Source organism: Micropterus salmoides, unplaced genomic scaffold (assembly GCF_014851395.1).
Source record: "Micropterus salmoides isolate LMB-PRFRI ecotype aquatic unplaced genomic scaffold, ASM1485139v1 Ms_hic_scaffold_1967, whole genome shotgun sequence".
Classification (NCBI taxonomy): Eukaryota; Metazoa; Chordata; class Actinopteri; order Centrarchiformes; family Centrarchidae; genus Micropterus; species Micropterus salmoides.
Genome location: NW_024041114.1, coordinates 1 through 16004, shown reverse-complemented (window position 1 = coordinate 16004; position 16004 = coordinate 1). Strand labels below are relative to the sequence as shown.

At 40.5% G+C, this 16004-nt stretch overlaps 1 protein-coding gene and 1 long non-coding RNA gene across 2 annotated transcripts; one reads left to right on the top strand and one right to left on the bottom strand.

Annotated features, from left to right (window-relative positions):
- Positions 1-954: 954 nt before the first annotated feature.
- On the top strand, positions 955-5379 carry LOC119911218. Its single transcript, XM_038730030.1, has 3 exons — positions 955-1918; positions 2172-2257; positions 4236-5379. Exons 2-3 carry the CDS (start codon positions 2202-2204, stop codon positions 5317-5319), a joined length of 1140 nt encoding a protein of 379 aa, XP_038585958.1. The 5' UTR covers positions 955-1918; positions 2172-2201; the 3' UTR covers positions 5320-5379.
- A 1618-nt stretch (positions 5380-6997) lies between these two features.
- On the bottom strand, positions 6998-8954 carry LOC119911219. Its single transcript, XR_005445832.1, has 4 exons — positions 8722-8954; positions 8511-8586; positions 8242-8345; positions 6998-7480 (listed from the first exon to the last, which is right to left on the bottom strand). It is a non-coding gene; the product is annotated as an uncharacterized LOC119911219 (long non-coding RNA).
- Between the last annotated feature and the right edge of the window lie 7050 nt (positions 8955-16004).

Sequence of the window (16004 nt, the reverse complement as noted above, 5' to 3'; positions counted from 1 at the left end):
CTATAGCAACATCACCTTTACTGTCTGCACCTCTGTGTGTATATTGTGTAGGCTGCCTCCCTCCCCTCTCTCTCCTTCCATCCCCCTCCCTCCCTCTCTCTCTCTCTCTCTCTCTCTCTCTCTCTCTCTCTCTCTCTCCCTCTCTCTCCTTCACCCCGAACCGGTCGAGGCAGATCCATGGTTCTGCTCGAGGTTTCTGCCTCTTAAAGGAAGTTTTTCCTTGCCTCTGTCGCCTAGTGCTGCTCTTGGTGGGAAACTGTTGGGCTTCTGTAAATAACATCACAGAGTACGGTCTAGACCTGCTCTTTTATGAAAAGCGCTGTGAGATAACTGTTGTTGTGATTTGGTCACCATCACTGCCTTTCCCTGATGGTTCATCATACAGAATTAAACCCAAGAAAGGCAGTAAAAGATGCTTTTTACTCACAATGGTCACCAGGTTTCACAAAGGCCTGCATAACTAATTTGGAGGCTGAACAGGCTGAATTAAAAGTGTTTCATCTAATTAAGTAACATAATACTTTATATTTATGTGGCAAATTAAATATCTCAAAATCGCATAAATAGAAAAGTTTGCAACTCCACAGATTTGTTTTGGAAGAGTTTTGTTTGGGCAGCAGTAGATTGTTGAAGCTGAGAGATTTCAGCAGTTATAGCACCATAGAAAGAGCAGCTGGGAGGCAGGTGAAGTTCTGCAAATCCTTCAAACTCAGTGATTAGCTTCCTCTGGTTGCAGCGCCAGCCTTCTCTTTGATATAAACACAAGTCAAAAGGTGAGAACCTTGTTGCCTGTTGGCGCCACAGAAGGAGGTAGAGGGACCTCTGCTGGTTGAGCTCCCATATAGCAAGAAGGCCTATAACTAAAATATGAATTAAATAATAGAAACTTAAACAGGCGAACTGCTGTCCTAAGCTACATTTAACATTGGTTCACTTGAAGTTACAGGTCAACAATGCTCTGGCTGTTAGGGAGAACTAAACATTTGTTAGTTTAGTTTTACTAAAAAAAAGTTGTTTTAGTTTTATTAAAAACGTTATTTTAGTTTGCTTGCTAATCACACAGTAGAAGGTTTTATAATAGTACAGACCAAGAGACATCCAAGTTTATGGTCTATAACGAAAAAACTAATTGACTGAAGTTCAAAAAGGAATAATGATAAAATTAAGAAAGCAGCTGGGGGCTAATTACTGGATCAGTTTAAGAGGGCATGGAGATCCAGGCCATCCAGCAAAAAGGGTGCTGGAGAAGGAGACAACACAAAAAACAAGTTTTGTGTGGACAGGGGAGCAAATAGCAAAGGATAGAGGGGTATAATAAATAGTTAGGTGCAAATGTGGTGTGACCTGTCAGACCTGGGAATTAGAAACACCATGTGAAGATTTGGAACTATTTAAGATTAAACACAATAATAAGAATGCTGATTTAACTAGTGTATATTATAGCTATAGGGAATGTAAGTACAAGGAAAATATTATAATATATAAGGTGGCAAAAGAAGCAGTTACAAAAAGGAGATGTTGAAGTCAACATTAAATTATCAAAATCAGAGGGGAAAGGCATAGTGTGGAGAAGTGTAAATCAACAATGGCAACAGAGCTGGGATAATGCAATAAAAGGGAGACATTTCCACGAAATCGAAAGCAGAGTAGGTGTATCAAGAAGCAGGGGAGCAAAGAGGAAACGACCAGGTGATAATAAGCAGGCTGAGAAGTGGGCGTAGCAATCTGAACAGCACACTTTTAATTACAGGAAAACACCCTACAGGAATGTGTGAACAATGTCAGGAGGCTGTCGGGATTTTTAATAAACGTCGGTCGTTCAAGAACTGCCCCATAGTAGTTCACACGGTCGTTCAGAGAGGAAACTGACTGAGGGAATAAGGTTTTCAGTTTTCCGGGTCGCTTTGGTTGCCGTCTTGTAAGTCACGATAATTTTGAACAAGTTCGCATTAATGTGCCAAATGAAGTCCTGGTATAAAAAGCATCAAACCAAATTTTAAGCAGTAGCTACACGTTTACTCTAAATTATCTTTTGGATGGAGGTAACGATGGGCTACTCTGTGGGAGTGTAAAATACTTTGAGTGGTTGTCAGACTATAGGTGAAGCATGTAGGCAGTACAGTTCATTTCACCAGTAACTTAAATCTTCTTCTGTTTTTTTTTTCTCTCAGCCGGACAGAAGCGGACAACAAGTTCAAGAAATGCTTAAGAGAGGAGAGATGTTATCAACCAAGGTACCGCACCTCATACCCCAAAGGTAAACTTCAAGAAATGAAATGTTGTTACTCAGTTATGTCAACTGGTCCCATGACAATGGACTATGTAGGTGTGACCGACACTATGTAGGTTGGACTCTGCTGGGGGAACAAGCTGCACCAGACAACAAACAAGGCTCAGACCAGTACCGGTTTAAACCGGTGTAAACCAGTGTTTATTAAATTAAACAGGATAAAGGAGTTAAAAGTGATCTGTATAAAAAGGGCTCTAAAATATCTAAAACATTCAGTAATGGCCGTGGGCCATGCCTGAATCCATCGGTTTGTGACGCACCAGGGATCCCTTTGACGTCATAGTTCGACGTATTGAGGGAAGCCCTGTTGTGTCAGTTTTTGATGGTAAAGGCAAGTATGATATTTAAGAGAAAAGACGAAGTAAGGAGGTGATTGGGGTGGATAGAGGGCCAGAACCCGGACCTTGAAGCAGGAGAACAGGGTTTGTGTCGCGTGCGAAACAAAACATTAAATGTTTTTATTTAGGCGAGTGAGGTAAATTGACATTAACGTAAGTTAACTTAAGTCTTAATTGACATACATAGCTATTTTAACCCAAACCCCGATCTTTTCCTAACCTTAACCAAGTAGTTTTGTTGCCTAAACCCAACCAAGTACTTTTTGTGCCTAAACCTAACGAAACTGCAACGTTTCACGACTTTAATTATGCGCGTTTCAACATGGCAATGTATCGAAACGTTACGTTTTATCTTGAAAGTGTAACCGGATATTGCATATTTATTGTTGCTAAGCGTTGCTAACTTGACTGTGGATCCCTAAACGTCAATAATTGATGCAAAAGGGCTACCCAAGTCTTTAAAAAGCGACGACAAAGGGCCTTTTGACGAGTAGGGAGTGAGACTGTGTTGCCTAAACAGAATGGTCACAGCAGTCACAGAGTTACACACAGTCCACTCTCCACAGTAGTTCTCATTTGGCAATCATTTGTAAGAAATAAAACTAACATAGAAACTATGCATGCAGGAAAACAACTTAACCAATCACACATGCAAAACAAAACCCACACCAAACACAGATACACAATCAATCAATCTGCTTATAAAAGGAAAAAAATCCCACACCAGTGACCCATTCACTACTAACAACGGGGCTTGTGCTGCTCTACAACACACATACATTCATACATACAGAAGACAAGGCATCAGTTATGGTGTTAAGCACCTCTTTCTTTAGTCACTTCAGCAAACCATCTGAAATCGAGACTCATCAGACCAGGCAACGTTTTTTCAGATCTTATTGTCCAATTTTGGTGAGCCTGTGTGAACTGTAGTTTCTGGTTTTAGCTCACAGGAGTGGCACCTAGAGTGGTCTTCTGCTGCTGTAGCCCGTCTGCGTTTAATTCCCAGTAGATCAGCAGTTTCTGAAATACTCAGACCTGCCCGTCTGTCACTAACAAGAATGCCACGTTCAAAGTCACAAAAATCCCATTTTGTCCTTATTCTGATGCTCGGTTTGAACTTCAGCAAGTGTCTTGACCATGTCTACATGCCTAAATACATTGAGTTGCTGCCATGTGACTTGCTGTTTAGCTATTTGTGTTAAGAAGCAATTGAACAGGTGAACCTAATAAAGTGGCCGGTGAGTATATTTTGTTTGGTACTTCCAAACCCATAAAAAACTCCCTTTGAAAAATAAATCCGGTTAGGGTTAAGCAAAGATCATGGAGTGGGTTAAAATTACTACTTCCTTTTAGGGCAGAGGTTAAAGTTAAACTTTTTGGTGACTCATCCATCCAGCCCGACCCCCTCCCTACGCAGACTTTAGATAAACCCGACGTGTTCGTCACCTAACACACTACCACAGAGTTCAATTCATTCAGTCAGTTGGCAGCTTACAGTTGCAGCGTATGGGGAACATTGCAGCTGAAAGGTTAAATGACAAATTGTTTAGCACAAGATTTTTTTCATGTGGATTAAACTAAGTTCCCCCTTTTTCATTATCCAGGGAAGAGGACCAGCAGCAGGAGGATCAACGCTACCCTTCACTGACATCAAGAACAGAAATTATGTCATTAAAAGACAATTTCATGAAGCTAATAACTTGTCGTTATAAAAAGCAACTTTTTAAGCAAATAATGACATTATTTTCAAATGTAAACAATGAATTGGTTATTAGACATGGAGACATGGAGTTTTGGAGCAAAACAATGACCACAATAAACATAAAGGGGGACAAACAATTTGCATATGCTGTTGTTGAAATGAAAAATGGTACATCTAACCTTTTTCATGCAGTTTGTCCATATTATCGAGACAAGAAGAGCAAAAATTCTGCTTCTCCTTCCACTGAAGTTACATCACACAGTGAGGAAATTTTAATGAGACAAATTGATGAATTTCTACCAAACAATGGAACAAATGTTCAGAGTATTTTAATTTATACTCTCAACAGTCCATGTTTGAAGAGAAAAAAACATATTAAGCCATGTATGTTTAAACTTTTAGAGATGGCTGATCAGTGGCTCAGTAAATATGGATTTTTTACTTATGTGGCATTCACAAAGTTTTGGGGACTAAAGGGTCCAAATTATTTTGTAGATCTCAAGTACTCTGACATCTCAAGTCCCAGCAGCTGTTTTTATCCCTATGTAGAAACATACAAGGAAATTCCTTTCAAATTGAACACTGACTATTTCAATAAAAACATTTTTTTGGAAATCTACCAGACAATCTCTACTGTTAAGGACACACAACAAAGAAAAAAACTAAATGGGGATATTAAATCGTGTCTCGAAAAATTTAAGAAACTGGCAGAAAATTCAGTTAATCTGACAAAAGACCAACATGTGGCCTGTGCAGTGAAAATTATTTCATCACTCGCATTTCACCCACTGGTCCATGACACAATTATTGATATTCTGACAAAGAACTGGAATGAAATTGTTAACTATAGTTCAATTTTACCTATTATTGAACAAATTACCACAGATTTTAACACTGCGGTAGTTCATCTGTTTCTAAAGGACCTTAACTCAACTTTGGGGAACAGGAGCCCTTTACGGCCTTATCAGGTCCCCAGAGCGGAGTGAGTATATGTTGAATTGATCAAATATTAAAGGTTAATCACTATTATATATATTATTACAAAATATATAATGTGTTAAATATATTTTAAATATCTACAAAAGTTAGACTTTCACTTTCTGTAGATATTTGGATCACAATGTTATAAATATATTATTACAAAATATATATAATGTGTTAAATATATTTTAAATATCTACAAAAGTTAGACTTTCACTTTCTGTAGATATTTGGATCACAATGTTATAAATATATTATTACAAAATATTTCTTGTAATAATCTTTTTAAAATATCTACAAAAGTTAGACCTTCACTTTTTGTAGTTACACAGAAGTTTGTGGTCTCTCTAGTTAAATGTTGAAACTGTGAATTAGTAACAGATATTAGTTTGGTTTTATTGAAAATCTTTCTGAATAAAAAGATTTAGAAAATGTTGACAATCTTAACTTCGGGTATCACTTGTAATTAGGCTCTAATTACTGTTGTAACTCAAGTATATATTTTGTCTTGATCTTTGTTGACTGTTTCGCCCTGAGCTCATTGTAATAAAAACCTTACATGATTTCAGTGTGCTTTGTTCTGTTATTGAATTGGTGTGTTAAAATACTCATGTGCTTGCTGTAGCTGCCAAAACAAAATGAAAAATATGCACAAATAAGTATAACCTAAGGATAAAGTATGATTATTATTAGACTTCTCTCTGTGTCCCTATGAGGTTTGTGCAGAAGTCTCCTATCTGCGTATCAACTGCATGAAAACCGGGAGAATTGAATTGCTATTCATCTCACCCTAACTAGAGGAAACATGTTTTGCCACGACAGCTCCCTCATCATCAAAAAATGTATCTGCCTGTGGTTCAACCGTCAACTCTGGTGTTTTAAAGGCATGTGTGGACATAAACAGGACATGTTAGTGGTCCGGGTATCTGTGGATATTCTGTAATTCCCAGACCGACTCTCTTCATTCTTTGTTCGTTGAATTGGTTTTTCGTTGTTTGATTCTGAAACCAAAAACGATTACTTCGTTTTTCGTTTTGAAACAAAAAACAGATAAACGGTATTTTTGTTTTAGAATTACAAACGAATTACGGATTATCCAGAGATACCCAGACCCAATTAGCCACCCTGTTTTCCGTTATGAGTTTAAATAAAAATAGATGTCTGTTTGTTGTTTACCATTTTTCCATTTTGGTTTTAAAACAGAAAAACAACTTGTTTTTTTGTGGTTTTCAAAGGAAATTATAAAATTAAAATATAATACAAAAGAACAATTCATTTCATCTACGTCTCTGCATGAGGTTGGATGCACTTTCTCTCAGAGGTTGATAAAATAAATTAATTGTAATTGATGTGTTATCCAATAGCCTAATTTTAATAGACTACAAGTAATATTCCTACTGGTTGAAATGGTATAAAATTTCTGGTTAAATAATTTTACAGTAGGCTATTATATATTCTGGGAGTTTTGTGGAAAAGGAATTAAAGGCCTGTCCCAAATATAGGCAAATAATAAATATATATATGTACATACAGTTGTGCTAATAGGTTTGCATAGCCTGGCATAATGTTTTTTAATTTTGGCATTAATTTTGAAAATATGACTCGTCATGCAAAATAACTGTCGGGATCCAAAGAAGAACCCACAGGTAACGTCAGGAGAAATACAGGCTGCTCTGGAAAAAGATGGTGTGGTTGTTGCAAGGACCACAATGCGACGGTACTTGAAACGAAAATGAGCTGCACGGTCGAGTTGCCAGAAAGAAGCCTTTACTGCGCCAATGTCTCGTTTTTTATTTTTTATTTATTTTTACTTTTTTTACGTTTTCTACATTCAACAAAATTTGCAGTCGTGTTTCACAAAAAAACTGGACGGAAACTCTGGGATTAAATGTCAAGTAAAACAAAAGCATATTTACCTTGAGGGCAAAACGCTGCCATCCACATGGGCGTTGATACACCTCTCCTCCTCTGTAATAAGTCTCGGTGTCTTTCAAATTGGTGAAATCATAGTCGAATCCTGGATGAAAGAATTCATCTTCGTTGATGAAGTGATTTCTTTCGAATACTCTTTCAATATCCACGTGGTTCTCTGGGGCAGAGTCTGTTGCCGGTCCATCACCTTGCAAGATGCTTCGGAGCTGGACAAAGTGGGATCTTGACACCGGACTGTAATGGAAGGGGAGGAAATGATATTTCAAAGCACATTAGTCTCTTCTTGCAGTCAGTCACATCTGAATTATATCTACACAGCTGTTCACAACTCATTCTGTAAAGATTTACAAACTATAAAACCGCAGTGTGTAACGGTTTCAGAAATCTCTTCTCCGTGCACAGATTGTATCAAAATATCTCATCGCCAATAATTACCAGGTTTCATCTCCCTTCAAGACTGAATGGATGAAATTATTGATGTGCAGGTGCTCCCCCCCTTGCATCGATGCTTCGTTTAATCCATGTAACTATACAGAACATTGTTTCGCAAGGACATTTGTTACTGTCGCGCTTACGCTGTAAACAGGACGTGATTATGATGCAGCTGTTTGAAAAGTGGAGGAAGAAGAGAGAGAAAACAGCGAGGGACAATGAAGAAAGTGTGCAAAGTATGGGATTATTTCAAGCTAAAGAAAAAAAACCAACTCTGTAATGTCCGTCCACCTCCAAACAAAATTTATGTCGCCTCAGCAACTGCACGACGGTACCTGACCAGACAGAAGCCGGTGTCCTGCCAGCGGACCACAGACAAGGTAACAGTAACAGCAACTTCAACATTTAACTGAAGTCATGAATGATTGTTGAGTTGAAGCCAAAGTAAGTCGCAGTCCTCAGCTGAAGATGTCCACACGTGTGTTTGTTGTTCTCCTTTTTGGGCTGCGAGTTTTAACCTCACAGTCATGAGTTGAGTCTGGGAACTGCACCTTTTAACTCACCTCCAGCTCTCTCTGCAGCTCAGACAATCCCTGCTACCTGCGTGTGCTGATCCATCCTTTCACCCAGATTCTTTGATCTTCTTGGTCAGTGCAGATTCAACCAACTGTGAAAGGAGTAGAAGACAAGACAGTATTCACTAAAATAAATAATCATGAACAACTTACAGTAAATACACCTACAGAAATAGCTACCAATCAAAAAACTGTGCAAAGGAGGCTCTCACAATAAATCTCATCCAGGATCATTCGAGCCACAAGCTGAAACTTACTGTGCTGACTTGGTTATGACATCAAGCAGTGGCCTGGTGGACTGGGAAGAGCTGGAAGAGGTTGTCCCCTTGGACTCTAAGTGTAGTTCAGGAGAGAGAGAGAGAGGAGCGAAGAAATAAACACAATTTGTTGGTTTTTCACAACTAAAGTGTAACTGGGTCTTAGTCATAATCCATGGACTATTGTGAAAGAAATGGGAATCAGGTTTACCTTTGTCAGATCTGATAGTAAACACACCAGCGTTGGGTTGCTGTGCTACTTCTTCAGAGACGTCTGCATCCACATTAGTTCCCATCTCATCATAAACTCAAGCTGAAGGTTTTACATCAAAGGGCTGATCAGTACGGTGAACTGTTTCGTAACATCTCAGACCGGTCTGTGGAAGCGCAGAGGAGGATTGACACCATCGGGGCGCAGTCTGGTGAGCTGCTGAGAGTAACCACTGGCCTGACAATGAAATTAGAAGAAATGTCGAAATTACTACATGAACTGGATGCACGTATGACGCTGAGGATGAGAGCGATTGGAGGACACTGATCCGGATAAATGTTATTTATATGTTAACGACTTGCAGCTGGCCTTACTATCTTCTCCTGCGCACTGGTTTATCTCTCCTCAAGGACAAGGCCAATGAACTGAACTTTTTTTTTAACAACCTAATCAGTCTGAAGAACCTATGAACCTAAACTCTGATGCCTCTGCTGCCAGCTGGGATGGAGAACTCTATGAAAGTGTAGGGAAAAAACACAAACTGAGTCATCCCACATGAAATGCTCAATATAACCAAAGGGTATACCCCGAAACACACTCAGTGATACCTTTTGACCATGATACTAATCACTAGTCGGAACAAATCAGTGGTAAAAACATGATATTGCCATATAACTCACTTTGTGTGGGAATCACTGAATAAACTATTAAATATATCACTATGTGAAAGAAACTGGGGTCTGTAACAAAACAAACATGACTTCTTAAATCTCAAGAACAAGATTTGTAGGCCAGAGCATCTCATGATGCAGTTTTTTTGACACATTTCACCTTTTTCCAAAACATAAAAGGGTGGTGACCGCAACATGAACCGAACCGTGGATCTAAAATCAAAGTCTGAACTGAACCTGGATTTGGTGTATTGTTACACTGTGTGTGTGTGTGTGTGTGTGTGTGTGTGTGTGTGTGTGTGTGTGTGAGACACAATTACTGCTCTCTGATATACTGACTTCAAACCAGCCTTCAAAACCGCAGCCTGCAACACTTCATTAGTCTGTCAATATTAACTGCAAGCACTATCTCTGGCTTTAAATTAAATATGTCTGAGCCTTTGACCATTTTGCGTGTTCAGCCATCCTAGCAACCAACAGACAAATAAGAGATGAAGCGAACAAGGGCGTGAGGAAGGCCTGAACGATGGGAGGAAAATCTGCAATAAAATAGTTATATATTCAGATGATGATATCGCTTACCATAAATATAAAAAAATATTGAAGTGTGCATATTGGCTGCCTGGTTGTTTTTTAATTCAATATAGGGTTTGTGTTGAATATTCTAAATACAACTAAATGCTGTTTATAGAGCAGCAAAATGAATGTTAACAACAGCAAAGTCAATATAAAGCCAACATCTGACACGACAGCACTGAGTGATGTATACAAAGAATGAAGAGATCAGTCTGTTTCAGTGTTTCCTCCTGTTATCTCTGCAGTCATTTAACCTTACTGCCACTGTGACAGTTTAACTGGTGGAAATTAACTGGTGATGATGTGTCACAGGCATGAGTTTTAGGATCCACTGACTGCAAACATCCCGAAAACTTTATCTACGTAATTGTCATGTAGATATCTTTGCAATCGTTACCAACATTATCTTGCCAGTCAACATTTGTATCATGTATTGTTATTTATCTGACGTCGAGTTGATGTGAGAACAGTTTGTCATGGTGCAGGAGCAGCTGGCTCGTTTCAACCAGTTTACAACAGTGTGGCAAGTTGTAAGCTACAGGGCAAACTAAGCTAAACAGTTAGACTAATGTTACACACAGACAGCCTTTAATTTAGCTTGTTTGTAACATTTGGCTAACTTTAATTGCCATGCTAACGTTAGCTGTTAGCTTGTAAGGTTAACACAGAAGATGAGAGAGCAGATTAAAATAACGCTTTCTGCACACAGGTTGGTTGGTAAAGTAATATAATTTTAGTCTCGAAGGTTTTATTGCACATACTTACACTAACGAGCGCAGCAGTGGGAAACTGGTGTAGTTTAGATCTCCCTTTAGATCTCCCTTCCTAACATGGTGCGATTTAATGTTATGCTCTGAAATTTTCAGGTTTTGAGAAACTGAACCTGATCCTATAGAAAGCTAAAGTCATTAAGTAGCTTCCACAAGTTTCTTCTTTGCAGTCGAAACGCTGCTCAGCTCCAGTGCCCCGTCCACGAGAAGGATGTACGGCCTAAAGTGGAATGTGTTCACCACCTGGTGCAGAGAACAGGCGGTGGACCCAGTTACTTGCTCGGTAATTGTGATACTGGAGTTCCTCCAGCACCGTTTCTCCACTGGCCTCTCACCATCCACGCTCAAAGTATATGTGGCTGCCATTGCAGGGCCCTCAGGGAGGCTTCTGCTGGTCGTGCGCTTCCTCCGTGGAGCCCGGAGGATCAGACCCGTGACTCGTTCCAGGGTTCCCACCTGGGACCTGGCAGTGGTTCTCGAAGCGCTGGCTGAGGCCCCCTTCGAACCCCTGGAGTCGGCTGAGGCCAAGCACCTGACCCTTAAGATGACCTTTCTCCTCGCTATCACCTCTCTGAGGAGGGTGGGGGATCTCCAGGCACTTTCGGTGTCTCCCCGATGCCTGGAGTTTGCCCCGGGGAGGCTCAGGGCCATCCTGCACCCTTGTCCAGGTTATGTCCCTAAGGTTCATCCCCCACCTCATGTGACGGCGGAGGACGGGAGACTTCATCTGCTCTGCCCTGTCAGAGCACTGAGTATGAACACTCTGAGGTCTTCCTGGTGGAGGAAAGCAGAACAGTTGCTGGTGTGTTTCTGGGCTCCCCGCTTCTAAACTCACCATCAGCAACTGGATCGTTCAGACTATTTCCCTGGCCTATCAGGTGCGCAGTTTGCCTTCACCTATGGCTGTAAGGGCGAACTCTACTTGAGGCATGGCGGCTTCTAGGGCCCTCCTCGCAGGGGCGTCACTCCAGGATTTGTGTGATGCGGCTGGCTGGGCCACCCCTCACACTTTTATCTGGTTTTACAGTCTGGACCTGCATTCTGCACCCGGCACCCGTGCGCTCTCCTCCTAGTCGTGCCGTCAGGTTCTGCACACTGGGGGCAGGCGGGGTTTCGGTGCGGCCTAAGTGGGTATCTCGTTCCCATAGTGTCGTCACTGACGCAGTTCGAGTTCCCTCGAAGGGGAACGTCTCGGGTTACGTATGTAGCCCTTGTTCCCTGAGAAGGGGAACGAGACTGCGTCGGTCCGCCACACCTCACCCCGCCTGGAGTGCCTCGCTTCATAGAAAGGGCTAATGTGTCCTATGTGCCGGCGTGCTTATATACCCCCTCCGGTTACGCCGTCACACACTATCGTTCTAGTAACACCAATAGGATTGGAGTAGTTTCATTCATAGTTCAGCCCTGCCACGCCCAGGGGCGTTCCCATAGTGTCGTCACCGCAGTGTCTCGTTCCCCTTCTCGGGGAGCAATGGTTACATATGTAACCCGAGACGTTTTGTTGAGGTGACATGAAGCAATGACATTAATTGTTATGAAGATGTGCATTCAACCATATGTGTGTGCGTTTACAAGATTTGTAAAACCTACCCATGATATCTTCAACAATGGATTGGAGGGGAAAGTTAAATCAAATTCAAGCATAACTTTAATTTAATAATGTCTTCAGTCATTGTAAATGTGACACTAATCTTGCTCTGTGTCTGCTGGATGTGTAAGTGGGCGACAATCACCATGACAACTTTACACAGTGATAATATGTCAATGCTGTTTTTACAGCTTTTTCAATATTCTTCGATATTGATTCGTTCATAGTGCCAAGAATCACATCACAAGAAGTTCTACTGAGTTGTTTAGTATCAGCAAAAGTGCCACAAATTCGAAATTAGAAGAAGAGAGAAGATCTTTTTTCTCAGGAGACCAAATCCAAACTAAAAGAATGTGTTTCAGCAGGTTTTCTGCTCATGTTCAAAACTTTTGCACAATCTCTCCCACATATCTGAGTTCCCTGATATTTGAAGAATAATATTTTTAGATACAATACAAAAAACTTAATATTACGCTGAGCACACCTAAATTTCATCTAAGCACCCCTAAAAAAAAAATTATACAAATATTTACTGTTTTGTCCAAGTTAGATTTTGGAGAAGCAAGAGAAGGGACAACCAATTAGCCTACAGTTTCATATGTCTTTTCTTAGATTAAACGGGTTTAATGTCCCTAAATACTGACATTTTTCAGTTTCTAATGTTTTACTGAATGATCCGATTTTACTGAATGTTTTACTTTCAATATTGAGGGGGGGATACGAACGGCCCCTCCCAACTTGGACTGATCATCGTTTTTGCTGAATTCTGATTGGCAGAGGAGTTTACTTTCCATCTGGGGCGAGTTTAATCCAAAAACCTTTTACACCGGTTTGCTACGTTTTGTCTGGGCTGAACTCAGCCGAGCCCAGGGTTGTGACAAGTGCAACAGAGATGGTAAATATAGCAAAAAGAAAGAAGGAGGAAAAAGAAATGTGTGGTGCCGAAAAAATAAGAATTAAGAAGAAAAAGCTTTCGGCACAAGAGGAGGCTGAATGCGCCAACTGTCAACTGTCACACTCTTACACTCCAATTTAATAATAATCTGGATCAAGCAACCACGTTCTTAACGAACTCCAGCACAGAGAGAGGAACAAAGAAATATTAACACATTATATAAACGCAGCAGTTTGGCAGGTCTGGACGCAGAATGGGACACATCAGGTTCGGATTCTGCAGACAGAGAAACACACATGAGCACATCGCTGGTTCAATCCAAGTGTATGAATGTTAGTTTCTGTTTGAGCACTTGGGCTCAGTGGGAATGGTGAATGCAGATGTCGTGTAAAAGCGCTTTGAGTGGTTGAAAAGTCTAGAAAGGTGCTATACAAATACGGAGCATTTACAACACATGGCCAAATGTTTTCTTAAAAATTCTCCAATGAAAACTGTCCTTTGGTTTAGTGAGAAAATAAATGTTTTAAACTCTTTAAGGAGAAATCACAGGGCTTGGTTTATATCTGTTTCTACAGTGTCCACAAAACCACTATTGATATGTAACAATGTGTTTTAAACCCACACTTAGACTGATTTTTGGTATTTGGAATGGTTGTCCAATATGTGTGCCTCTCTCTCTCTCTGTGTGTCTGGACCTTTGTCATCCAGGAGACTCTTTCCATTTGAGTGGATTTTGTTTATTTAACTGTTATCTATAGTTTGTTTGCACAGAATCTGTTGGTTCTTTTAGCTTGGTTTTCATTTTTATATTGCTCCACCTCTTCTTCTGGTTTTGAGCCACTTAATAAAGTAACAGGAGGTTTGACACAAGTATGCATACAATCAAATATAATGTGAAAATTTACATTTAGTTTCTTACACCTCTGTCGTGGAAACCCTTTTTTTCACTGCCCCAGCTGAGCAGAAGAAAAACCTGAGGAGCCTGGGAAGAAAATCAATATAATATGGTTTATTAAAATAATACATAGATCACCGTGGTGATATTTTGATCTCCTGACAAAAAAATTCTAATCTCATCCGAATCAAAAAAAATTTAGATGCCGAAAAATATCCTATCTTGCCTGCGACTTTTCATGTGAGAAGCTCCTTGGGCAATCAGTAACTCCCAAACTTTGTCAGCAATCTTACTTTCTCAAACCTCCTCATACATTAAAACTGTTACTCTGTTCGGTCCAGAGGAGCTGGACAAATCCTGGCTGTGCTTCAAAATATATCTCAGATCAACACAGAATTTATCATTTCAACATACATCAATGATCAGTACCTTGGATGTCTCCAAACACAGAACCCAGAATTAGTGAGAAATATGTTTTTGCAATTTGGTCAACTAATCACAGGGTGTAAGTTTCATATACAGTTTCCACTAAACCACTATTGACCAGGAAAAGAGATATTTCTCCAGTTTTAGCTTCTTTGCATTGGCTTCCAGTAAAATCCAGAATAGAATTTAAAATCATTCTTCTTACCTACAAGCTCTTAATGGTCAGGCACCATCTTATCTTAAAGAGCTCATAGTACCTTACTACCACCAGAGCACTGCGCTCCCAGAATGCAGGGTTACTTGTGGTTCCTAGAGTCTCCAAAAGTAGACTAGGAGCCAGAGCGTTCAGCTATCAAGCTCCTCTCCTGTGGAACCAGGTTCCAGTTTGGGTTCAGGAGGCAGACACCATCTCCACATTTAAGAGTAGGCTTAAGACTTTCCTCTTTGATAAAGCTTATAGTTAGGGCTGGCTCAGGTGAGTCCTGAACCATCCCTTAGTTATGCTGCTATAGGCCTAGACTGCCGGGGGATTTCCCATGATGCACTGAGCTCCTCTCTCCTCTACTTTCTCTCCCTCTGTATGCAACCTCATCCCATTATTGCATGTTACTAACACAACTTCTCCCCTTTCCGGTAGTCTTGTGCTTTCTCGCCCTCTCCTCTCTCCTCCTATCACTTCCTGCAGGTTTCTGGCTCTGGATCTGTGGCTGCAGGTCTCCTGCTGCCCCCGTGTTCCTGCTCGACACCCTCTGCTGCAACAACTATTGTTATTATTATTGTTATTAATATCATTAACATTACGATTCATCAACATTACTGTAATATCTGTACCATTTTTCATTCAGTCTATAGCAACATCACCTTTACTGTCTGCACCTCTGTGTGTATATTGTGTAGGCTGCCTCCCTCTCTCTCCTTCCATCCCCCCTCCCTCTCCTCTCTCTCTCTCTCTCTCTCTCTCTCTCTCTCTCTCTCTCTCTCTCCCTCTCACCTTCACCCCGAACCGGTCGAGGCAGATCCATGGTTCTGCTCGAGGTTTCTGCCTCTTAAAGGAAGTTTTTCCTTGCCTCTGTCGCCTAGTGCTGCTCTTGGTGGGAAACTGTTGGGCTTCTGTAAATAACATCACAGAGTACGGTCTAGACCTGCTTTTATGAAAAGCGCTGTGAGATAACTGTTGTTGTGATTTGGTCACCATCACTGCCTTTCCCTGATGGTTCATCATACAGAATTAAACCCAAGAAAGGCAGTAAAAGATGCTTTTTACTCACAATGGTCACCAGGTTTCACAAAGGCCTGCATAACTAATTTGGAGGCTGAACAGGCTGAATTAAAAGTGTTTCATCTAATTAAGTAACATAATACTTTATATTTATGTGGCAAATTAAATATCTCAAAATCGCATAAATAGAAAAGTATGCAACTCCACAGATTTGTTTTGGAAGAGTTTTGTTTGGGCAGCAGT

What these genes read in the sequence shown, in the direction of transcription:
- LOC119911218 (XM_038730030.1), top strand. Translation starts at nt 2,202, where the DNA reads ATGCTTAAGAGAGGAGAGATGTTATCAACCAAGGTACCGCACCTCATA. An exon ending in CCGCACCTCATACCCCAAAG is followed by an intron (nt 2,258 to 4,235) that starts GTAAACTTCAAG and finishes TTCATTATCCAG; the next exon opens with GGAAGAGGACCAGCAGCAGG.